A 25011-nucleotide genomic window follows, 5' to 3' on the forward strand; every position below is an offset into this window, starting at 1 on the left:
AATGGACCGCATGAAATCCAGAAATATGCCGTCGTCCGATGAGTGGTTGAGTCGACGGATCGCCGTGCCGTCAAGCATTCAGCGGAATGTAGCGCTTTGACCGGTGTAATCAGGCGTGACTAGCAACACCTACCTCACCAATGTCGGCATTTATGCATAATTAGTTTAGTCATTTTCTCAACTGGTACTCTCCCTAGAAATTGCCTGAACAACATCATCATTAGACTCCCTCCAAAGAGGGGCAACACTGCGATCCATAAGGTTGGGGTGTGTCAGCTGAAAAGGCAAATTCCGCCTCGTCCGTTAAAACCCACAGACAGCCGCACAGCGCATGCCAAGAAACTCAATGGGGACTTGTGCAGCGGAACAGAATTGCTAGGGTGTTTGACCTGCTCTATGCAAAGAGTCCCAAGCTCGACATTTTGGTTATCGTCATCCAGAAGCGGGAAAGGGAAGCCACATATGCATAGAGTATACAACCAAGCTTTCCCCCGAAAAGCTAAAGCCGTTTCTGAATCCCAGCTTTTAGCTGACTCATCTTGATGCTCAGACTACGGCACTTTTATGATCTGTCCGACAGCTAATCACTCAATATCGTTAGTGACGGTCAAAAGTTTCATTAGTCGGGAAACCATGCGCAGGTTCTCGATAGCATTTAAAGAAACTTCAAACTTCGCAGAGTCCCTTACCGATGTAGGATTTCGTAATATCTATGATTCATGTATCAATTGAAATTACTGGCTGTCAAAAGGGGACTTGGTTCTCATCTAGAAAAGTAATAACCGAAATGTGTCTTGAAGCTGTACGGTGTACGATTCGCAGAGTTCTCGATGGTAGTACAGGGATTGGCAACTTCCACTGCGATCTTCCGTCCAGTTGCATAGCCATCGTGCCAAATACACTCACCATTCCTTGTATGCCTGCTCTGGTACTTTTCATATCATTGAAAATGCCGAGAGCGTCACAGACTTGGCCCATGCTGCACCCACCACTTCTTAATCCTATTGCCCTCTCTCCTCCAAATACACGATCCTTGACAGGACTCATCATCTCTACAAACACCTGCACGCCAGTGCCTCTCCTCAAATTCTTCCCTTTTGGACAAAGTAGAATTTAAATGTACACTATCACCATCCGCCCGACAAAGCTCCTGCTTCGTCAGATTAGCCCACTCTGTCTGCAGTACACTCAACCCCGCCGCGGTCCTCCGGCGTTCCTCGTAGAGATATTCAACCATGCTTCGCGGTAGCACGTGAACGATCCTTGTCTCCGGGATCCTCCAACACCCCGTAGTGTCATCGTTCGCCGCCTGTGCCTCCCCGTCGCCTTCGCCACGCGTAACAAGTACGGCCCTCTGCCGCTCGAGCAAGTCCCGCCGGAGCCGGCACAGGTACTCGGCATACAAGGACGCCGCCGCGGCACCAGCACCGATTCCGACTCCGCCGCGATTCTCCATGAAGTCCACAAACTGCGACGCCCCGAACCCGGATCGGAGACCATGGAACCCAAAAGCATCTTCATACCCGCCACCCAACCCGGCCACATCAACAAGCTCAACATCCACAGCCAACAAATCACCACTCCCCCTCGCCGCATCAACAACGCTGGCCCCCACGACCGCCGGCATAACCCGTCTACCGCTACGCCACCGCGGTGGCGGAAAGCAAGGCGGAAAGCCGGGCCAATCCTCCACATCACCCAGCGTCCACTCCACAAACCAAAGCTCCTCAACAGCCCCCAGCAACCTCAGCAATAAAGAGACAATCAACGGCACGGCCGCCGGCCTGTTCTGCCCGGGAGGTACCGCACCCGCGTCGTACAGCACACACGCCGAACGCTCCAGCGCAAGCCTCCGCACCCGTCGCAGATCCGCCGCCGCGAACTGGCCCACATCCCACGGGCCCCCGCTCAACAGCCTGGGCCGTTGTTCTTTTTCGTAGTCGTCATGAGAGAGGAAGAGAGTGTCCCGGTCGAAATGAAACCACGTCCGCGGCTCGGCCGTCCGCGTCGCAAAGGCGAGGTTGTATCCGCCGCGCACTAGCTCCCTGCGCGACTCGACGCACGTGTGCAAGAGCGTCGGTATCGGGGCCTTGCTATATAAGTAGCCCTCCCTGACGAGCTCCCACGCGACCTCTGGGTTGTCGGATAGCCATGCCAGGGGTGTTTCTGGACACTGGGCGGACGGAGTCCAGGGCTGTGGGATGGGCTTGCCGCCTGTGATGCCGTGCTCCTCGAGCGTCGTTTGGCGGGAGTTTCTCCCGTTCCGCATGCGCTTCCTAATCTCGCTGGCGCAGTTGACACTGAAGAATTCAATGTCAGGGTGGATTTGAAGCTGGGCCGGATGTGTGCGAAGGGTCTCCATGAAATCCTCGCACTCGACAGCCGTCTTTTCCTTGACCCTTACGATGCGTGGCGGGGTGGCCAGCCAGTAGATTTCTCGTCGAATCTCATACGGAAGGGTCAAGAAGCAATGAAAAGTCTTTGGAGCCATGGTGTCCTGTACCGTACTCATCAATACATGAGTAGACGTGAACAGACCATCTAAGCACAAGTTGTGTTCTGCGTACCATCAGTCGTGTATAGCGGGGTTAGGCTCATCTAGGCAGCAAGCATCGGGATAAAAACTCACCGTGCCGTCTGTGGCAGGGATAACACCTGAGGCAAGACTGCACGTGCGGGTAAGTAAGCTGTTCGTAGATCGATTAGTACTCTATCAACAATAGACTTCTACTTAGGGTTGATTGACAAATAGAGAAAGATAAGCGCTAACTAGTATAATAGTAGCTACCAGAGCCAATACCAATGTATGTAGGTTTGACGGCAGGCTCACATGGTTCAACTACCATATTTAACATCAAACTCACTAAGCTTCTTCCCCCAGAAACCTATCCCCGAAACCACGGGGTTCCAAGAACCAATGAAGTCCCATCCTAAATAGAATCTGTAGGAACTTGAGACGAACCAAGGGTACCTATTTTTGTAAATCTCTGCCAGAGAAACTTGCCCGTGGGGCCAGTGTTTCGGAGAAATCGAAGGATAAAACTACATCTAGATTGAGCTGACAATTGATTAATTCACCTGCTGTGATAGGTCAAGTCTTCTTGATGGGTGATGCTACAAAAGAGGTTGTAGCTCGTCATGCTTCATTGGGTGTTACTATTTGCTCTATACCTGCCGTGGGGGAGGACGAATATAATATTAGGTCGTGTTTGATCCTGCGTGTCATCATGAATAAATTGCTGATGGTCTGTTTCGATATATTTGCATCCAGGTGTAACTGAACAAGCTTCGAGCCTTGATCTCACTGTCGATAGCTCGCCTCGGTAGTCAGTCTCGCGGGCAGCACGAAATTTGCCCAAGCTGGCTTCATCCTAGACATCCAATTCGTGTACAGGTGCTTGACGATAAGCAAAAATCCACCTCAACGTTTCGAGGACCTCTTTTGTTTAACATTTTGGAAGCACAGGTGTATTTGGGACACCTGTAGGAAACCCCGAGACGTCTATCTCGTTCATCGAAGCCTTTTCACGACTAGCTCACATTGGCTACAATGTGACCTCATGGCCAACTCATCACTGTCCGGCCAGCAGTACTACCTGTGCGTCTTCGTTGATTTCAATTAAGTAGATTCGCTGCGGCACAAGTATGCAAGGCCCCTTGGAATTCAAAGTGATTCTTGAGAATTGTTGATTCTTCTACACAAGGCAGAAACGCTAAAATTTGGACCATCTTGACCTTTCAACCCCCAGCACCCAGAACATGGTTGAAAATGATTTATTTCATTATCCATATTGAAGAACGCCACTCCTTTTGGTCCACTGCAACTCAACGGCCTGATGAAACGCTTTACGGCAGCAGTCTCTTGGGCGTGCGAGGGTAGTACGCCGCGAGGTGGACGCTAGGCAGTGCCAGGAACCACGCAACTACGCGATCGAGACCAATGCCACCTCCACCGTGAGGCGGCACACCGACCTGTCGGAATACCGTGAGGTACTCCTTGATTCCAGCACTTTCGGGGTCAATGCCCTTGGCGCGGATACGCTCCTCGAGCTCAGCCGGGTCATTGATACGTTGACCACCAGAGAGCACCTCCTGTCCACGGATGAAGAAGTCAAAAGCGTTTGTGACGCGAGTGCCTTCGCCAGTAGTGGTACCAGCATCGTCAAGCTTGGCATAGAATGGGCGCGCCGTCTCGGGGAACTTGTCGATGACATAAAAGTCGGTGTTGTACTTCTTGCGCACGACCTCACCAAGGGCCTTCTCTTGAGGGGTGCTCATATCCTCATCGTCACGTACGTTGGCAAACTCGGCGGGGCCTTCCTCGCGGAGAAGCTTTTGTGCCTCAGCAAAGGTCAAGCGGACCTCCTTGCCTGGCTCGGGAAGGAGCAGCGGCTCCGAGTGGTAAACGGATCGGACTGTCTCAATTTCGTCGGCGCATCTCTCTGTATCGACGGAAACTCGGGTTAGCAATTATGAACGCAGGAACCAAATAAGTCAAGGACCTCAGGGTGGTTGATAACTGACCTTGGATGCCACGGAAGATGGACAGCAAGACGCCCTCCAGGACGGTGAGGACTTCGGTGTAGGACTGCTTGATCTCCATCTCCACATCAAGGCCGGTGAATTCGGTCATGTGTCTCGGGGTGTTGGAGTTCTCGGCTCTGAAGACGGGGCCAATGCTAAACACACGCTCTCTGCCTCCTGCAATTTCGAATTGCTTGTAGAATTGGGGCGATTGGGCGAGGAAAGCCTCCTCACCGAAGTATGCGAATCGGAAGACGTTTCCACCGCCCTCGGAGGCAGCACCGATGAGGCAAGGCGGTTCGAATTCCTTGAATTGCAGGTTTTCGAGGTATGAGCGGAAGATCTTCTTTACTTCGATACGGATATCCTGTGCCGAGGCCATCAGTAATAGAATCGGAAGCCCATATCTAACACCAACATACCGCAATAGCCTGCTGAACGGGGGCGCGCTTGTGCATGGCAATGTTATCGAGATGAGTGAGCATGGTTGCGGATGGCACCGTGGTTTCGGCAGCAGGCTTGGCGGCCTTCTCCTTCTCGGCATCAGCATCTCCGACCGGGGCCTTCTCGTCGCTGAAGTTGACAATGGGCTGGCTTGCAGCTCCCAAGGTCATGCCAAGCATGGCGGGAGCCGGTGCGAGGACGAAGCACTTGGTGATGTGGAGCTCGAGGCCCGAAACTCGGCAGCTCTTGACGGGCTCGAGAGGCTGCTTCACCTTGGCCTCAACCACCACGTAACTCTCGGGGTTGATGCTGGTAATCCACTTGACCATACGGCGACTGACAATGGGCTCCTCGTCAGAGGCCATGACGACGCCCTGGATGTTCCAGTTGCCTCCCTTGCGAAGCTCGACAAAGCCCATCTTGGCACTCTGGACACGAGAGTTCTGAAGCCATGCGCGGACGATGACGGTCTTTCCGTTGTGGGACTCGTCGAGGGAACGGATTTCGACTTCTTCGGCATCTTTGCTGAAGACAGGCTTGGTGCCATAGTTGTCCTGTGCAGGGTCGTCCTCGAGGGTCACATTGGCGGCGGCTTGGGCGAGTTCTGCGGCACGCGCAGCCTTCAGGGCCTCCTTCTTCGCCTTGGCCTCGGCCTTCTTCGCGCCCTTCTTGGACGTCGGAGCGGCTTCGTCTGCCATGATGCTGAGTATTGTCGGAATCGGTGTGGTGATTGAGCTCGACACACGATCAGGCGTAAAATTGAGGGTAAGGTACAGAGTTATGGAGGGGCAATGAGGGGCAGGTGGGAAAAATTTGGATGTCATTCCACCACGTGACTCTTATACCAGTAATGCACAGACCACTTGAGCTCGGCGTGACGTGGTGGGATGCATTCGGAGACTTGTTTCTAACCAGGAGGCCAGCTACACATACGCACCGGTGGACTGACCGAATTGAATCAAACTGCTCATACAGCTCAGCTCTCAGAGCCTCAAAGATATGTATGACTCACTGGCCGCATCTAAGCGCGCGAGAAGCACTCGTGAAGGGGGCTTTAAGCGACAACATCAGCGGGCCGGAGCTAGGCAAGTTTATCAACATCGGCGATAATTGTTGGCTTGCGTGAAGGCCAGCATTTCTTCAGGTCTGGTAATTGGCATTGGATGTAGATTTGATTGATCAATACTGCCCCAACATTGTTTCTCCGTTGGATTGTATGGTTCCAGGGTGTGATACCACATGTCCAAAGTTGGTGACTTCATCTCCCTTTTAACCAACGAAGTTGAAAGTCAATAGATCCTCCTTGCCCGTCCCGGAGAGGGTGTTGCCTTTCTCCTTCAGGTGCTCAGATTCATCTACAACCAGGGTGGCGCGATGTCCTTGAGTATGGGCTGGTGCTTCCTGGATCATATGACGAGGAGCCCAAAGACAATAAGACCTCGGGCTCGACAGAGCTTTGTCGCAATTTCCATGAACTCCCAGGATTTCTTCCACAAATGTGCCAGCCCCCGAGGTCAAATCTCAGCTAACCGTCGGGGCCGCTCAGCTAGGGCCAGGAAATGAGTCTCTCGTCCCCTTCAAGAGCATCAGGCAAGGTACTAGACAGAGCGTTGTTTTTGTGTTCAAATGGCCAGAAAAAGGATGTTGTTGGGCCAGGCCTTGTTCATGCTTCCACCCGGATTGCATTTTATCCATCCTCGCAACTTGATATCATATGTGCAAATTCGTTTCTTCGTCCATACACCAATTTCTACAACCACTTTCTTTTCAGTCCGTACCAAGTCTCCACAGCCCATCGCCGAGGAAATGCGCCTCCTCCACCACGGGACCCTTGCCCTTATCCTTGACCTCCTTCGTACCAGCAACCAAAAATCCAACAGCACACGCCTCTGTCTTGCCCTCCGCCATGATAACAACCGGCTCGCCCTTTTCCAGCTCGCGGCTCCAGCGCCCTTCTTCGTTGACGCCCTCAGCGCCTTCCCGTGGTTCAGGCAACCTACCACCCGCGCTCGTCAACCCGGGAGCCATGAGCGTGGCGCCCGAGAGCACAAAGCGGATGGCGCCGCGGTCGATTCGGATTGTGGGAAAGGCCTGGGGAAAGCGGTGGACGAGCTTGAGATGGGGGACGAGGGTGGCGTTATCCTGCTGGTAGAAGAGGGGCTGTTGCTCGGAGACAAAGAGGGAGCAGCGGTCGGGGAGCTTCATCTGCTCGAGGGAGGCCTTTTTGGGCATCACCTCGTCAATGTAGGGGTTTAGGAGGGGGTAGCTCGAGAGGAGCGAGTCGCGGAGGGAGCGCTGGACGGAAGACTTGAGCTTCTGCTTCGGCTTGGAGGTGATGCTGGGCGGGGTAATTTTTGTTAGCTTCCTTCTGTTTTCTCCTTTGCTCATGTTTCGTAACGCATTGGACCGACGGGAGCATACTCTTTCTTGAACATTTTGGCGGTACCGAATCGAAGTCTGCTAGGGGAGAAAAGGGGTATCACTGGTGTATTGGGACGCCGACGAGATCTGTCGCGCTTTGGGTAGTCCGGTGGTGGTGGTTGATGGTGGGGTTGTTGGGAGCGAACATCGCAGAGGAAAATTGCCCCGCAGTCGGGCGGGCGGGGCGGACCAATCATGCAGTAACGGAGGGGCAGACACGATCGAGAGCATTTGCAGTCGCATCACGTCACTTGGATTGACAGATAGAAAGGGACCCAAGACGTGAGTTTAGGGATTGGGGAGTTAAAGATTATAATTCTTCAAAAGTTTGTAACTATACTGTCATGCAAAAGCTCTATCGTAACCCATCATCGCAATGTGCCACTGCGGCCTAACTCCGGATCTCTCCAGGCGCAAGCGCAGAGACACCATTATCGCAATAGCTCAACCGTGGTTGACGTGAGAGACGGTCCCGTCCTCCTTGACATGTACGTTGAGTCTGGAGGGTCTGAAATCCTTGGTGACCATCATACCAGGCTCAATGACGCGCGTCTCCTCGGGGAGATCCCTTTTGCAGAAGGTCTAGAAACGCACGGTAATTAGCATGGTCCACACAAATGCATCAAGAGGGAGTTGGGAGCTCACAGTCTCGTTGGACTCCTCCTCGTGGAGCTTCTTGCCGACAAGCTTGTTGGTCCACTCCTCGGTCTTGTCATCGGAGGAGTTGTTGTTGATACCAGGTACGACGAGAGGCATGATGGCGATTTTAGCTGTGAAGCTTGCTGGTGTTGTATGTTTTGTGCTGGCTGATCTGAGCGATGATGAGTGGAGTGTTTATAACTTGTATTCAGTGAGGAAAGAGTAAGGGTGGTGGAGTTGCTTCAGATTTAATAGCAGCAAAGGTTCGAGGATGTCCAAAACAGGAAGGTTGGAGGTCTAGACGCTGCATCGACCGATGACGTCGTAAGTGTGTGGGGGCGGGGGTTTGTTTCTAGGTAGCAAACTAAGGGACTGCTCGTCCGACGCAAAGCGCCGCCGGGACGATCTTGGAATCGAAGCACGCCAGCCTCCCGTCTGAAAGCCTGCAGCGGACCCTCACACCTATCTATCCCTGTTTCTTATTTTGCTCGGTATTGGGGCCCTCACTAGATAATGTTTAAACAAAATGGGCTAAGATCGAAGCCCCGTCAAGGAATCTACATGTGATATTTTTTCACTGTCATGGTCAAGCTGTCATGCAGCAGTATACTGACCGGTTGGTTTGGTCCATCTGTTCTATTTGGATCGGAAGCGATGGGTGCTGGGAATACCGGACGGGCGAATGAGATGGGAGCAATCCCTTGAGTTCGAATAAGGAAGGTAGGAGCCACTGCGCCATGTTAGGGAGGTCCACGATCAGATTGAAGAAACTCGAATGAATCTCCACTAACGCTGATCTCAGCCGGCCACAGTACCTGCGGTACTTCCCATACCTGGGTGCATGATATGAATGCATCGCCCCAGACGTGGAGTTGAATGTTGCAAAATTATGAATGCCTTTGGGAGTACAAATTCACCGATCAAAGCATCCCGGGCCTTGCCGCCGTGCCGCCTTCCTGGGCCCGGTGGCATGGGTCCACTTGCCCGACATGGAGCTGACTGCAGTATCCGTAGACTACAGAATTAGGTAACCACAGAATTAAGGTAAGCAACCACGTACAGGGTTGGGTCTCTTGAGTCTGTGCACTTCCCGATGAGAAAGTTCGGCGCCTTCCTCCCAGGCAGAACCATTCGATCAGGTTGTTGCCGTTTATTCTTTGCAAGGTGCATGGACGATGAGAAGGCACCAGCAATCTTTATACCCAAGGTTCCTACCCGTTGCCTTGTTATTTCCAGGGCCTGACGACAGTCGGTCCGAGGAAAGATGCAACGTAAAAAGGAGAACATTCCATCTGCACCTGTGGAATTTTCTCGGGTTCCTGATATCGCCGAAGTCCTCCGCCGAGTTTCTCAGTCAGCGGAAATGCAACACCGCCCCGCCCCGATCTTACAGTCCCCTCCTTATTCAACTGGGGTTACGAAAATGTCTCCTTGCTAACAGTCCTTTTATTGGCGTTTTGCTTGCGTATTGCTACCAGGATAGCGACCTTGTCTCAGGTGGGTGCTTGTCTGGGATTATTCATGACGTCTGACCGCATCGGCGCGCCGTTTCCCGTCGAGGTTCTCGCAGGAAGGGGACTGGCGCGAATACAGTAAACCCAGCACTTCACTTGGTGAACCAAATACTTGGGAAGGCCATATTGCCTCTCTCACTATCTCCAAAGCAAACAACATATTGACTTGTCGCAAAGGTCAAACCAACTACGGGGGAACTCCAGCCAGAGATGAGCAGAAGAGTTCAGCTGCAACATGCAGTCGTCCGAATAGGGACGGAGACAAGTGGCTGGCTCAGCTTACAGGGTGGCAGGTCTCAGCCACAGCCAAACGACCAACAGCCAATTAGAGCCGCGCCGGGGATCACCACAGCCCCTTAGCACTAATATCAAGCGAGCGACTTTTTCTTTTCCTCAGCCATCAGGGAAGGGAAGCTGTTCTCTAACCCACCCGCCCCCCAGATGGCCAGAGGAGAAATGCTGGAGCCTGCTACACGCTACATGACGGAACTGGAGCACGGCAAGCCAGAAAGCAACCGACGCGGTGGCTCGGTATCGGCCTAACTCCCGAAATTCAGTGCAAGCCCCCTGTGCTCTGTGCCCTTCCCCCTTGCACACTTCGGGCCAAGCCGTGTGCCGGGAACAGCAGATGCTATTTTAGGTCAAGATTGTGGGTTTTGGGCGCTGTGCGAATAGCTCTTGTCGACAATCGTGAGCCTCAGAGAGAGTCCGGCGCATGTCGGAGGGAATAAATCATGACGGCTTCCAGAGCCCCGGGCAGTGGTCATCGAGCGACGAAGTTGGGAGTCTCTCGAATATCCAGAGACAAACACGGCTCATAACTCGAGATGAGATCAGACGATGATTCCACGTGAAGGCATCATGAACCGCCCGTGCAGCAGCAGATGCGACCAACAGAACTAATTATGGAGGCCGGCGCCATCAGCCACCACGACTCCAGCTCCCATTCGCCAGGTGGGCTAGCAAAGGGCGAGCTACAAGGGCTGTGCTGCAGGAGCAGTAGCACCACCAAACCAGACTGAAGCCTCCAGAACCGAACACCCTCCTCTCCGGGAAGAGCTGCTGCGGAATGAAGGCCCCAGCCCTACAAGCCCACAAGCCTGGCAAGCCTGGTCCTGCTAAGCTGCAGGTAAGCAAGGAAAAGAGTGAGCCTAAGCGGAGATCCAAGACATGACCAATCCCGACCCCAACGCTGGGGCATTGGGGCACACCCGTGCTGAGGTGCAGTTTGCTCGTGGCATTGGCGTTGGCGTCCCTCAGCTCATAGCCAGAGAGAGACAAGACAAGGACGGTGAGGTGACAACAGCAACAAGCCAAAATGGGTACCAACCAGGCCCAGCCCAGCCCAGAGGAGCCGAGAGGCGTCCTGCTCCTTCCCTTCTTTTAATTGAAGCTCATTCCCAGCTCATCCGGCGTGAGCCATTGTGCTTTCTTCCCTCGCCCTGCTCCTCATCTCCTCCGAGCACACAGATTTCGGACCTCTCCATCACCCCCAAGGTAAACACCAATCACCCGATTCCGACTACCCGACCTCCAACCTCACTTCCAAGTTCCACGGTCGAAATTGTCTTCAGCTTGTTCACGGTACTGAGAACCGAGGCTGCCGGTAACCAAACAGTCTTCCCAATCAGGAAGCTGCCAAACCCCGACATCAATTCGTCGCACAGCACCACGTCGTCTCCCCAAAGTCTGGGCCGGCACTTAATAAGCGCCCACTCCGAACCGCTGTCAAGCCCACCTCCAGCAGACCCCCGTCCCGGCAAATCATTTGCGGCACCCCACAAAACCCGGGCAATATGCTTTCATCCCAGTCCGCCCCGGCGCTTGTTGCGCTTCTCTTTGCCGCCGCTGCATCGGCCCTGTCGCCGGCGAGACTGCACTGCCTTCGTTCACGAAATGTCGAACTGGCTAGACTAGCAGCATGCGGCGACTCTGGATCCGTGGCCCACTGCATGGAGATGCTCACCGACGACTTTACACAGATCGATCTGGAGAGATGCTACATCAACGCGGGGTGCGACTTTACCGAAGCCGTCATCGAGTCGCAGTGGACTCTAGATAGGTGCGACGACAGAGGCAGCATCCCTGCCGAACTGCGCAAACGCCATGTCGCCGTCTTCGCGCGTCAGACGACCGAGGCGACCGCGGCTGCTGCTGAGACGGCCACCGCTACATCCACAGGCACGGCCACCTATTCCAAGCTTATATGCTCCACGACAACAACAAAGTCCACCACGCAATGCCCCGTCGTCTCTACGGGCGTGCTGAAGGGCAAGACTCTCAAGGAGGGCTGCTTTCCGACGCAGATCGCATACGGGACATGCGCGGCGGGCCTGCTTTGCAAGAACGATAATTCGGGCAACCCTTCGTGCAAGGTGCTGGATAATACTGTCTACCCCAGCGGCATCGCCGTAGCCATCTTCTTCGCCGTCGCCATCACGGGCTCCATTGCCTACATCACGTTCTCCTGCTGCCGCGAGAGGAGGCAGAAGAAGCGTAACGCGGAGAGAGCCGAGGCCCTGCTGAACGCGAAGCTGGCCGCTAAGCAGCGACAACAGCCGGTTGTGCAGGTCCACGATGCTGACAACCAGCCGCTCATGTCGCACGGCCAACCGGCTGCTGCGTATGAAGCAAATGGTCCATTCGGCGACCACCACCGGATGTAAGGCGGATATGATGGATTGGGGTTGTGGGTGTGTGGGTGGATGATTGGTCCAGCCCCGACAGAGTGCGTTCGTCGGCGATGGGGGCCTTGAGAGCAGTCATAATTACAAAATACCTATTGTTTATAATTCTGATCCCGGTATTCAAAGTTTGCATCAAGGTTCATGGGCGATTGACCTGCGAGGAAACAAAAATCCAAGCCACTATTCTCTTGAGTCTCTGGTATCCGATATGTCTCGTCAACCGCTGACCTTGCTGTCAAGCTGACCCTGCATAAAATGAATTAGGTGCTCAAGCATGCGACCGGGCCAAACCGGATGAGAGGGGGTCCCGACGACCTCGATCGACGGGCCGCGGTTCACGTGTATACGTGGATGAATGCTGACTGGAGAGGAAAATCAATCTAGTGCTAGGCGAATCCGGCCAAACGAAGGTATCGTTTTTTTTTAAGGGCGGCAGCTCCCATGTCTCTCGATTCCTGGGGTTGCGCCGTTTTCTGACAGCTGCTGCGACCCCGGATCGGTGACTGGACCGCATGCGACATGCAGCAGCTCTTGGCCAAAGGTTTGAGAATATTTCGCCCCCAATATGAGACGCACTGCAAGCATGACAAGAAGTAAAAAGACCAGCAAGACGGGATGGCAAGATGGAAGAGAGGCAGGTGGTGGTGAGTAGAGACGCCGTGACGCGCGGGTCGATAGGAAAAGATAGGGGACCTTGGGAGACTTTTGTGGAGGATTTGTGGGAGTGTGTGACTCCTTGCGGTTCAAGACTGGAGATGGCACGCCTCGAGATCGGGGAGGAAAGCCGTGTGGGGATCTCGGACGGGGAGTGAGATGGCCAATCAGGATGAGTCATAATCGAATTGAGTCAGCAGAGATGGCTGCCGTTCTCTCACGGGTGCTGCAATCGTTCTTTATAGCTGCCGGTACCGTGGGAAGGAGGTAATTAGGCGCTAAAGGTGCAGCAGCAGCGGCACAGCACTAAGTAAGGTACGATTGGAGCAGGTAGGAGCAGGTCAGGCCGATATCGCCACCCCAGATTGGACGAAAGGTCCGTGCCCGTCCCCCGATGGGCAACGCTTGTTCGTTCTCGCCCCCGTCGTGACCCGTCGTGCGCCCTTCCAGCCAGTCACCGGCCGGCTACCCCACACCTCGACAGCCGATAATTTTTTTTTGGTTTTTGCCCTTGCTCCGAAACAGCAGTCGCGCCTGTCCATCTTGCTGCTTTGTGCTGCCAAACTGTGAGCGATAGAATAGAGACACACAGCAGCGGTCACCTTGGAATCCCCAGCCCGACTCTTTTTCTGACTCTACAGAGTTAGAAAACCCCAATGTGCCTATCTGTGTCTGTGCCCGCCCCCAATTCCCAATCTCGAATTTGACATCTGCTACTGTAATTTGCCAAAACCTTGTGACTAGGCTTTCATTCCCTTCCCTCACTTTCCCTCTTCCCTCCTCCTCCTCCTCCTCCCATTGACTCCGTGATCTCTGCAACCTCCATCCCTCTGCGATCGTCCAATTCGACGAGCCGCTCCTCTCTCTCTCCTCTATCCTTAGGGGCTCGAAGAAGCATCACACCCAGTGACTCTTTCTCTCTTTATTTCTACTTCTCTTCCTCTTTTACTACTCTTCTCCAGGTCCCTCTCCACTCCACCGCCCATCATGATGCTCCGAACCCGCCACGCCGCCCGCGCCCTCAAGGCCGTCTCAAGAGCGAGCGCTCCCCGTACCCTCACCACCTCGTCTGCCGTCGCCGCCATCCAGGCCTCCAAGAAGGTCACCTCCGGCGTGAGGACACAGGCTACCTCTGCCACCTCCCCCGCTCCGTGAGTCTCTCCCCCATGCTCCCGTCGAGTGCTGCTCGGGAAGACGAATCCGGTGACTCACGAACATTTTGACTGACGAGTATATTTTCAGTTGCAGTGAGGTTAGAGATACGCCCGCACCCGCCTTCAATGCCGACAAGGACCGCAGCCATGTGCAACCTCTTGAGCGCTCTCGCGGCCCGGAGATGGACGAGTCGTACGTAGCCCTCGTTGGCAACACCCACTGCCGTTGTCGGCTTGTTCTAAGCGCGAAAACTTATGGTATAATACAGATTCATTGGAAAGACGGGAGGAGAAATCTTCCACGAGATGATGTTGAGACAGGGCGTGAAGCACATCTGTACGTGGCACAATTGGTAGTTCCAGGAACTACTACAGAGGCATGGCTGACCGTGACTCACAGTTGGCTACCCCGGAGGCGCCATTCTCCCCGTGTTCGACGCCATCTACAACTCAAAACACTTCGACTTCATTCTCCCCAAGCACGAGCAGGGCGCCGGTCACATGGCCGAAGGTTACGCCCGCGCCTCGGGCAAGTGCGGTGTCGTCCTCGTCACTTCCGGCCCCGGCGCGACCAACGTCATCACCCCGATGCAGGATGCCCTCTCCGACGGTACCCCCATGGTTGTCTTCTGCGGTCAGGTTGTTACCTCCGCCATTGGCAGTGACGCTTTCCAGGAGGCCGATATCACCGGTATCTCCCGCGCCTGCACCAAGTGGAATGTCATGGTCAAGAACATTGCCGAGCTCCCCCGCCGCATCAACGAAGCTTTCGAGATCGCCACCAGTGGCCGCCCCGGTCCCGTCCTGGTCGATCTTCCCAAGGACGTCACCGCCGGTGTCCTGAGGAGAGCTATCCCCACTGAAACCTCTCTGCCTTCTCTCCCAAGTGCCGCCTCAAGAGCCGCCATGGCCCTGCTCCAGAAGCAGCTCGACCAGTCCATCAAGCGTGTTGCCGACCTCGTCAACATCGCTAAGAAGCCCATCATCTACGCCGGTCAGGGCATCGCCCAGTCAGAGGGTGGCCCCGAGATCCTCAAGGAGCTTGCGGACAAGTTTTCCATCCCCGTCACCACCACCCTTCACGGCCTCGGCTCCTTCGATGAGCTTGACGAGAAGTCCCTTCACATGCTCGGTATGCACGGTTCCGCCTACGCGAACATGGCCATTCAGCAGGCCGATCTCATCATCGCCCTCGGTGCCCGCTTCGACGACCGCGTGACGCTCAACGTCGCCAAGTTCGCGCCTGGCGCCAAGGCTGCCGCTGCCGAGGGCCGTGGTGGTATCGTTCACTTCGAGATCATGCCCAAGAACATCAACAAGGTCGTCCAGGCCACCGAGGCCGTCGAGGGCGATGTCGCCACCAACCTCCGCACTCTTATCCCCCACCTGAAGCCCAAGACGATGGAGGACCGCAAGGAATGGTTCGACAAGATTAGGGAGTGGAAGGCCAAGTGGCCCATGTCCGACTACGAGAAGGCGGAGCGCTCCGGCCTTATCAAGCCTCAGACCCTCATTGAGGAGCTCAGCAACCTGACCGCCGACCGCAAGGAGACGACCATCATCGCCACTGGTGTCGGTCAGCACCAGATGTGGACCGCCCAGCACTTCCGCTGGAGACACCCCAGGACCATGGTCACCTCTGGTGGCTTGGGTACCATGGGATACGGTCTGCCTGCCGCCATCGGCGCCAAGGTTGCCAAACCCGACGCACTCGTTATCGACATTGACGGTGACGCCTCCTTCAACATGACTCTGACCGAGCTTTCCACCGCTGCGCAGTTCAACATTGGCGTCAAAGTCATTGTTCTGAACAATGAGGAGCAGGGCATGGTGACGCAATGGCAGAACCTCTTCTACGAGGACCGCTACGCCCACACCCATCAGCAGAACCCCGACTTCATGAAGCTGGCCGATGCCATGGGTGTTCAGCACCGCAGAGTGAGCAAGCCCGATGAGGTTGTCGACGCTCTCAAGTGGCTCATCAACTCCGACGGCCCCGCCTTCCTCGAGGTCCTCACCGACAAGAAGGTGCCTGTTCTGCCCATGGTGCCCTCTGGATCAGCTCTCCACGAGTTCCTGACATGGGACGGAGGTCAGTACTTTCCGCTCTTGATTTGTGATAAGCTAAACGCTAACCCCCATATAGAAAAGGACAAGAAGCGCCGCGAGCTGATGCGCGAGAGAACGAGCGGTCTCCATGGCTAAATCGCCGACGCGCAGCTTTTTCTTGTTATCTAATCTTTCCACATTGGAGGCGTCCATGCATATTACTCTCTCATCTTATACCACCAGCTTTGTTGGGTTCTCTTTGGCCATAAACGAGATCCCAGCTATGGCAGAAAAATCTTTCCATTGGGACCAGGGTTTTTTATTACGGGCGACGACGAATTGAACCTGTGTCGCAGGTCCGTCCGGAGGAAACAAGTTAAAACGAAACAGAACAAAAATTCCAAAAGTGCTTTATCGCAGCATTTTCCGTAGTTGGGGGCTTCATTCAGGCATTCACACAAAATCAACCGTCGCGGAGTAGGGTTAGTTTACCTTGACCTTGTCAAAAGAATGTACATATATCAAACTTTACGAGTGCATGTTCAACATTTTTTTTGGCAAATCTACATTACGAGAACTCCAGTTGTCTGTTGGCTCTCAGCTTAACTTTCGGGCTTTGCTGACTGATTAGCGGGTCTACTTTGAAGGGATAAAGAGTTAAACCGAAGGACAGAGCAGGACAGGAACCTTCTTCGAGTTCGTTTACTAAAGTTAGGAGACAAAGTCCTTAATCGATTCTGAGTTGAGAACATGAAGTCTTTAACTTAGGATTCAAGACTCACCAACTAGTACCTCGGAATAAAGGTCCCCGGGCATCGAAATTTGCCTCGGCGCTGACACGATGTGGAGGATTTGAGGTTTTCACGAAGGAGATCCTTTCCTCGTAAGCGGATGGTAGGAGCAACTATTCAAGGAACGTGTAATGCCATGTTTCCCATTATACTTGGTACAGAAACTGGCTTTCAAACGAAAACCTCTCCCTCTATTTACAGTACCCGTTTCTGCCTGCGGCACCGATCCAGGTATCAGAGCAGACGGAGCCGGTGGCGCAATGACATCCCGCAGATCGGTATTGACGCTTTTCGATATTGTGTACAAATCAGTAATTGATTAGCATGGTTGAAGCTCCTGAACTGGGGGCCTTTTGTGTTTGGGATCCTTGCTGGCATAAATCCAAACCCAAGAATGTGTCGATAATCCGTGAAGCAAAGATGGATTCTACTGTTGTCCGAACTAGTGGAGGGTCGACGGAGGACAAGTCTAAGAGAGTTGGTATGGGAAGTATCTTGGGTACCTTAGGAAAAGGGGTTTTCGACGAAGATGGCTTATAGTGAAATCCTATACCTCAACGTCACGACAACAACATCTAAAGAGGGGTTGGGCGATTTTCGAAGGGTTAAAAAACGAAATGTTCTCATCTACTCGTCTGATCGTGGTACATGCATTCCTGAGATATGGCTTTTGGTTTTCTTCTCTTTCATGCTTCACTGTCACCGCCACCCTCGACTACGTTTATATTGCTCTCTTGGTCGGGCTACACTGTCACTCCTTTTCTTCAAACAGGTCATCTGAGCATTGCCCGAGACATTGTCTGGGATCCGTGTGAGAGCGTTATGCATGTCATTCTCCCCGTTGATAATTCGTTCATCAGCGACTCTCTAGGCAAAAGGCTTTCCCTTCTCCACAGCTTGACACGTTGAGAGTATTCCTTGGATGATACCCCTAGGACTTGCACCTGGTGACTGCGGAGGGTGGCTGGCTTGTTGTTGAAGATAGCCCAGGCCGAGTCGTTGTGGATTTCACGGGAAAAGTTGCCAAGGCGGAGCGCTTGCCCGTGTCTCTCGGCGGTAGACTGGCGTTCTGCGTCGCCGGCGTACCAACACCCATCAACCACCATGTCGTCGTCGTCTGGATCAAAGGTGATCCGGGGGTCTTCCTGGTGCACTTTGAGGACACGGTGTTACTGGTGCGAAGCATACTTGAAGGTAAAATAGAGATGGCTGACAGCCTTGCCGTTGGAGCCCAAGAATACGACATACACAAAGTGGCTAGCAAAGGAGGGAAGGAAGCCAGTTGCGGCAAGCCTCACCCCTCTTCAGTCCATTTTCAACAGCCGATTTATAGTGTCAGGGATGACTCGAGACCAATGACGAAGAAGGAAGGTTAATGGTTCTCTGAGACGACCGACATAAGGGAAGAAGATAGCGACGAGGTGCACTTTTTTGTCTGGCACACTTACCTTCCTCGTGCGGACACACATATGTACTTAACCCATCTTCATAGCATTGATACCTTGAGAAAGAAGCATTCAATGTCGCAATACGGGCCCTATTCAAAAGGAAGGGCCTTGCGAGAACCCAGGAAAAAAAGGCTCTCTCGATTGTAAGCTGGGCTCACCAAACACACTCTGTTGCAATGCAGTACGGCAGAGTCTTGATAGCACGGATAAAACATGGAAAGTTGTAAGTGAGAAAACTCTGGTGTGATTATTGATGTAGTATTTCTGCCCGAAGCCACCCTCTATAGGCGTCGTCATAATCATCATGCTGTCTTAGCCGCCGCCGCGGGCTGAGAACAAAGCCAATAAATTCCCCAGCCACCTTGCTCGCCTATCACCGGCGTCCCCGATATGTACAACGGTAAAAGAGAAACTGGCCCATTGGGGGGTATCTTGTAGTCTATAGTTTTAATTCCGACGCAAAGCCAAAGAACAAAGAAGTGCAAAGGGGGTGGGGAGGTGGGGAGGGGGCCAAAAAAAAGTCTATGAAGCTGCGCCACCATCCATAGTCATGTCATGTAAAGCGTTAGGTAATGTACATCTAAAAAACAAAAACAAAAATAGTGTATGTATGGACAAAGAAAAAAAAAAGCCAGGCCCAAAGAATGCGGGCAAAGGTTGGAAGAAAAGGAGACGCGTTGTCTCAGATCCAACCGGGCAAGGGCGCCTTCTCCTCGACGGGTGACGTGCCGGGCGACGAGCGCCCGCGACGCTTGAGGCGCAGGTTCTCGAGGCTCCTCATGCCCCACGAGCGAGGACGTTTCGAGGCGGCGGCGGCGGCGGCGGTGGGCCTGGGTACCCGGAGCAACGGGCCAAGGCTGCTTTCCTGGTCTTCGGTAGGTTGCGGCGAGGGCGTGAGATGACGCGCAAAGTCGCCAAACGAGCGTCGCTGCTGCTGTTGCTGCTCATGCTGTTGTGTGGCGTCGATCCAGGGGTAAATTGGGTTCTGCATCATGTTCGTCGTGGCACCGCCACCGCCGCCACCACCACCGCCCGGCATGAACACGGGGTCATAGAGCTGCTCGTCCTCGGGGGGTCCCAGGACGACATCCGTTGACCAGGCGTCGCGCTCGGGGATGACGAGCGGGGTGCCCGGGTGCGGGTACGCGAGGGAATCCGGCTCTTCGGGGATCGAGCGCGGCGGCGGGTGCGAGACGGTGGCGAGCTTGTTGACGGGGAAGAGGCCGCGGCGGAGGGCGAACATGGTCATGCTGCTCGTCGTTGTCGTCGTCGTCGTCGACGCGGATCCGTCATTTTGCTGCTGGTGGCGCCCCGAGACGACGTCGCGGAGCTCACCGTGGTTCCTCCCTTGGCCCGCGAGCGGGCAGCGGGCCCGGACGGGCCGGGTGGCTTCGCCTGGGAACTCGGGGGCCGGGTGCTCGGGGGAGGAGAAGCAGGTCTGTCCCAGCGTCCAGGCGGCGTGGAGGATGCGGGGCACGTCGGCGAGGTGGCGGCACTCGAGGAGCTTCTTGAGGTCGCCCGAGGAGCGGGGCTGCCAGCGGAGCTGGTTGCGGGCGGCCTTGTCCCAGAGGGTGTGCTTCCACTCGTCCTTGAGGGAGCGCTGGCGCAGGAGGTTTTGCATCTGGTGGTAGTAGGTCCACTCGGACGCGACCCTGCTGTTGTTCTTGTTGCTGTTGCTGTTGCTGTTGCTGTTGCTTCCGCTGCCGCTGCGCTTGTCAAAGTGGCTGGCGAGGTGATCAAAGTAGGCGTCTGCCGTCTTGGGGGCCTCGCTGTCGTCCGAGGCCTCGAGGACCTCCTTGCAGCCGATGAAGCCGCAGGCGAAGACGACTTGGGCGCAGAGGCTCACCCTCACCTGTTCTGCTGCTGCCGCCGCCGCTGCAGGGGGGCACGCCTCGCCGTGGTTGTGGTCCAGCTTGACGTGGGCGACGTAGGCCTTTTCAAAGTCAAAGATCATGCGGCAGTTCTCTTGCGGGCAGACCCAAATGCAGTCGGTGTTGTGGAAGTTTTGCAGATGCTTCTTGAAGTCGCTCTTCCTGCCGAAGCCGACGTAGACGTCGTGGACGGCGCACATGGGGCACTCGATGGGCTTGCGGCCTACGACGGCGCCGGAGGACGGGGACTTTAAGCTGGCCGCCGCGGCCTTTTTCTCATGTGACGGGGTCGAGGAGAGGTGGTGTTCGCCAATGTGGTGATCCTGCCACTCGGAGCCGGAGAGGGACGGTGTCACCGAGGGCGACATCAGGAACGGAGCGTCCACGGCGTCGGCCCAGGAGGCGTCGGCGCCGGGCTGCTGGTTGAAGTAGCTTCCCGACAGGGAGGCGGCGTCGGAACCGCAAAAGGACGCGTCGGAGCTGCTCCAGGGACCGGCGCTGGTTGTGAGGGAGGGCGCGCTGTTATTGCTGCCAAAAGTGGACGTGGAGAGGGCCGAGTTCCTCGCCGGGGCGTCCATGTGATGAGGATTTCGGTGGTGTTGCTGAGGCGGGGGCGGAGGTCGAAGGGATGTGTAGTTGCTGCCGCTGATGTTCCGGAGGGTGGTTTCCAAGCTTCCGGAGCCGTACCGGCCGGCGAGATCGCAGAGGGTTCGGACGTCTTCAGGTGACATGTTTGACGGGCCCCTGTTGGGATACATGGTGTGCTCACGTTCAGTCGCTGCGAGACTGACGCTGGTGTCTATCGTTGCATAAAGCGTTGTGGTTGGTGAAAGGCGTCGAAAAATGATGTATTATGCTTGACAGAGTTCGACTCGATGAGAAAATGAACGAGAAGACAGAGTGACGCTGATGTCGAGTTTGAAGCGAGAGGTGGAATGGCTGTTATGTAGTGAACGTCAACGCGATGTGAGTAAGTGGACTTGATGTATGACGAGATTTCGAATGACAGGAAAAAGAAAAGCGCCAAGGCTAGGCACGAAAGAGCAGCGGTTCGGCATTTGTATGTACCCTTTCTTTGCCAAGGAACGACAACCGTCAAAGGAGAGCAACCGGGCCGCGAAGGGGGGGAAACCCAAGTCGAGGGAGGGAAAGACGGGTTGCCAGTCCAAGAAAAGCCAATGAAAGACATGGAGCGGCGACGAGGACGGTGGTGTCTGACGAGTGGCGACCTAGTTTGTTCGCTGAAGATTCTAGTCGATTTCTCTGTCAGGCGTGCGAGTGAGTGCGTGTGTGTAAGTGGTTGTGCCTTGCGCCTCTTTTTGCATTAGCGCGGGCGCAGGGCTCAGGACTGAGGCCGTTTTTGAGCAACGGTGAAGCACGCCTGCCTGGGGGGGGGGCGGGGCTTATTTGGTAATGGCCATGGCGGGTTACATTCCTCGACGATGGTCTAATAAGCCTTATTCTGGGAATCTCCCTTGGAATTGGGCAATGAGATCTCTAGATTCCCGTCGCCTGCCGCACTCGCCGCAAAAGTTACGCCGGGAGAGGTGGACAGGAAAGCTCATTTGTTAACAACATCCCTGGTCATCGTGGTTCCCGACTTTGCCAGACTTCACGAAGCTTTCTAGGACAAGTCGGATCTTTAGTAGCCTGAAATCGTGGAGACGAAGCAGAAGCAGAAGAAGAAGAAGGACGGCTCGGCTTCAAGCGCCGTGATCCCAGGACCAACTTGGGTAGGCGAGAGCCCGAAAAACGAGACAAGAAACGCTGATCTCGACCCATTCCGATGCCCGCCGGCTCTCCCCTCTTTTCTTTTTCCCAACCATGATTTGGTTAAACCATTCGGAACGCAACCTCTCTCAACGAACCAAATGACACAACAGAGAGCCTCGCGGAGCCCAAAGCCCCTGCTCGTCATGCCCGGATGACAGGTGCAGGTGGGGGAGGGAGAGCGACAGGACGGGGCCTGGCGCGGTTGTGTAGCGGCGTGGTGCCCAGCTGGCGCGAAGGAAAGTGGAAAGCCAAGACCGTTAGCGGGCTTCTAGAATGACGCTAGAACAAAGGATCTGCCTGACTGTATTTTTGGTTGGGGGGGAATGATGGTGAGATGAGTGGCGGGTTGGCGAGGGTGGATTGGATGAACAAGGACGTGAGAGGGCTCTTTCTGAAAGGTGTGAAATCATCAATGAGGAACCAACCGTTGTCGTCGCCGCCGCCGCCGTCGTCGTCGTATCGGTGTCACGTCGCTTTCGTTGCCATGGTGCGGCTCCTGGTCCGTGGTGAAATTGCGGTCTCGCGTCTTCCAGAGCCGAAGCCCGAGAGGACGACCCTACTTTTGTCCTTCCTTTGTTCCCCTCGGCGACACCAAAGAATCCCCCCTCTCTCTCCAAAGAGTTCCTTTGTTGAGTCCGCGTGGTGTCCTCTGAGCATTGCAAGTGACTCGGAACTCGGGGGTCCAGAGAGAGGGACGATCTGCTATCCGAAAACTTCATCGGCTGATGTCGCGTGTGCTGGGTCTGGCTCGAGGCTGAACTGGTCCCCCACCCGAGAGGTAAAGCATGGCACTTGCGATGAAGACGTGCGTTTTTTTTTTCGAAAAGAGGGGAAAGATGAACAGCGAGCCAGCCACATCTCACATGCCCACATGATGTACGGCCGTTGAAGAACAGGAGTTTGCTTGATTGGCGATGCCACTTGCGTCAGCGCAGGGCCCGACTGCTCGTGGGTGATTCAGCCGCATTCGCCATTTGATTAGAGTCGAGCTGCTGGGGGATGAGGAGGGCGAGAAGGCTCTCGTTGGGCCGGGTGTCTGACACAACGTGGGCCCCCCCCCCCCCAGGTCAGATTGATCACGCAAATGACTGAAAGGGGGACTGGCTACGCGAATGATCCCCCCTCCCGTCGGTGAACCCCGTCCAATCCCTTGTCGTGGCCCACGGTACACTGAGATGAGGTGAAGAAAGTGAAATTGAAAAACACCGTTCCTGAGGCGAACATGTGGTATTGCAGCGTCTCATTGGATATCAAACGACATGTACCTTGGCTAAGCAGAAACCCCATCTGCACTCTTCCTTTCCATCCTGCTCCTCTTCCATCGCCTTCATGTTTCATTTAGCACATCAAGAAACTATCGAAACCAAAGACAACAATCCGCTGTTGTCAAGACTACCTCTCCAGGGGAAGGGGGAAAAAAAAACCAAAAAACCAATCTCCTCCGTCAACTCGTTACCTCTAGTCAAAAGACAGATGCCTCGAGTTACCTATACAAGTAATAGACACCACCTTGCCCCCCTTCAACACCGAACCCTCCGTCCAAATATCACCTAGCCTCGCCTCACCATCTCCGGAGATGAACTCAACCCAGACTCACCCGCCGCATCGGTTCCATCTCGAACAAACGCCGCGTGTCCTCCGCCTTCCCCTCTTCTCTCCCTCTCACTCTCCCTCTCTCCCAAAGACCCGTAAGAGATCCGTGTTCCCCTTTTCCCGTCAAGCAACATCTCAGGGTCCCCCCGTTGCCGTAACCGTGTAAGTCCAAGTCCTCAACCATAAACCTGGAAATCCCAGCAGCAAGGAACCGCCAAAGCTAAATAAAACCCGCCCATCTCCACCAAAGAAGCGTCTATTCGCCAGGGTACGGAGACTCCGCTTGACCATTATCCTCCTCTCAGAGTCCCCATCCCCCATCGCCGCACTGACATTGAATGGAACTGTTCAAAGACCCCGTTCAAAACCCCCCTTCCCCCGGTTAGGTTTCCCGATCGTCTCCACCGACCCGCGGCCCAGGAGGAAATCTCCCGTCCGGCCGGCCGTCAAAGCCCGTTACCCTACGAATCCCTAGCTCCACCATCCCCAACAACAACAACCACATCCCAGATCTACACACTACATGTACGTTTTCCCTTCTCATCGCATACCCGGAATGCCTCACGATGCTCAATCAAGGCAGGGGCCGTTTAGGATCTCCCCCCCCCCCCCTCCCCCCCGGCCCCCACAGGCTGCAAAAGCTTTTTTCCCACCACACCAAAGAAAACCGCCTTTTCCCCACCCCCCCCCCCCCCCCCCCCCCCCGCCCCCCCCCCCCCCCCCCCCACTGCCCAGTGCTACAAAGGATGAAAAAGCTTATTTACCAACACAACAAAGAAAAGCGGCTTTTCCACACGCCCGTCCAGGCCCAATCCATCCCTTCCTCTCGTCTCATGATCACACTTCGCTATTGCCCCAAGAAAACGGGTGTAGCCGACGGAGCTATGCGTAAATCAGCCCACCAGACCCCGTCCCCCGGGCCCCCAGAGTCATGCACCCCAACTGAAATGCCATGTGTCTGTCTATCCCTAGCCGTCTTCCTCTCATCAACTATTGATCATCGTAGACCAGACCTAGACGCAAGCCAATCTGTGCCGAGACTACCCAGCTGACCCAAGAAAGATCAACGGCTTCATTAGGCCGTTGGCTGGTGAAACAAGCTCATGAGATAAAGAAGAAGCCTCGTCTATGGCAAATACCCACACTCCGTAAGTCCATACCCAGACTCTCTCCACAAAGCACACGAGCACCGGGATCAGCCTTGAGGGCGCCGACAGTCGGAAAATGACTCCGTTTCTCATGATCCCTATGGATGAGCGGCAGAACTCCCGCTCGCATATATTCCTTTCGTGCCCTTGCAGATCCAAGGGGCCTATGGGTGCCACGTGTCGTGAGCGATGTGCACGTCGCAGAATATCGGTCCACCGCGAAAGGGCTACCAGGGAGGCCTGCTCGTCATGTCAGTCTGCTCGCCTCGCATGACTCGGCCCTTACTCGATATGTCCCCCT

General features: G+C 54.9%; 7 protein-coding genes across 7 annotated transcripts; 2 read left to right on the plus strand and 5 right to left on the minus strand.

Moving 5' to 3' along the window:
* Positions 1-961: 961 nt before the first annotated feature.
* CORC01_11970 (uncharacterized protein) lies at positions 962-2491 on the minus strand (the record flags this gene model as incomplete). Its single annotated transcript, XM_022623592.1, has 1 exon — positions 962-2491. One exon carries the CDS (start codon positions 2489-2491, stop codon positions 962-964), a length of 1530 nt encoding a protein of 509 aa, XP_022469920.1.
* A 1355-nt stretch (positions 2492-3846) lies between these two features.
* Positions 3847-5666, minus strand: CORC01_11971 (aspartyl-tRNA synthetase; the record flags this gene model as incomplete). The annotated part of the gene is made up of 3 exons (XM_022623593.1): positions 3847-4442; positions 4525-4891; positions 4947-5666. 3 exons carry the CDS (start codon positions 5664-5666, stop codon positions 3847-3849), a joined length of 1683 nt encoding a protein of 560 aa, XP_022469921.1.
* A 1069-nt stretch (positions 5667-6735) lies between these two features.
* On the minus strand, positions 6736-7403 carry CORC01_11972 (PUA domain-containing protein; the record flags this gene model as incomplete). The annotated part of the gene is made up of 2 exons (XM_022623594.1): positions 6736-7306; positions 7390-7403. 2 exons carry the CDS (start codon positions 7401-7403, stop codon positions 6736-6738), a joined length of 585 nt encoding a protein of 194 aa, XP_022469922.1.
* Positions 7404-7833: 430 nt separating this feature from the next.
* Positions 7834-8145, minus strand: CORC01_11973 (uncharacterized protein; the record flags this gene model as incomplete). Its single annotated transcript, XM_022623595.1, has 2 exons — positions 7834-7971; positions 8035-8145. 2 exons carry the CDS (start codon positions 8143-8145, stop codon positions 7834-7836), a joined length of 249 nt encoding a protein of 82 aa, XP_022469923.1.
* A 3193-nt stretch (positions 8146-11338) lies between these two features.
* On the plus strand, positions 11339-12208 carry CORC01_11974 (uncharacterized protein; the record flags this gene model as incomplete). The annotated part of the gene is made up of 1 exon (XM_022623596.1): positions 11339-12208. The coding sequence occupies one exon, from the start codon at positions 11339-11341 to the stop codon at positions 12206-12208; it is 870 nt and encodes a 289-aa protein (XP_022469924.1).
* A 1662-nt stretch (positions 12209-13870) lies between these two features.
* On the plus strand, positions 13871-16242 carry CORC01_11975 (acetolactate synthase; the record flags this gene model as incomplete). Its single annotated transcript, XM_022623597.1, has 5 exons — positions 13871-14034; positions 14126-14230; positions 14307-14374; positions 14438-16129; positions 16184-16242. 5 exons carry the CDS (start codon positions 13871-13873, stop codon positions 16240-16242), a joined length of 2088 nt encoding a protein of 695 aa, XP_022469925.1.
* A 2765-nt stretch (positions 16243-19007) lies between these two features.
* Positions 19008-20927, minus strand: CORC01_11976 (uncharacterized protein; the record flags this gene model as incomplete). Its single annotated transcript, XM_022623598.1, has 1 exon — positions 19008-20927. One exon carries the CDS (start codon positions 20925-20927, stop codon positions 19008-19010), a length of 1920 nt encoding a protein of 639 aa, XP_022469926.1.
* Positions 20928-25011: the final 4084 nt, after the last annotated feature.

Source organism: Colletotrichum orchidophilum (assembly GCF_001831195.1).
Source record: "Colletotrichum orchidophilum strain IMI 309357 chromosome Unknown Scaffold_138.1, whole genome shotgun sequence".
In the NCBI taxonomy this organism is placed as follows: Eukaryota; Fungi; Ascomycota; class Sordariomycetes; order Glomerellales; family Glomerellaceae; genus Colletotrichum; species Colletotrichum orchidophilum.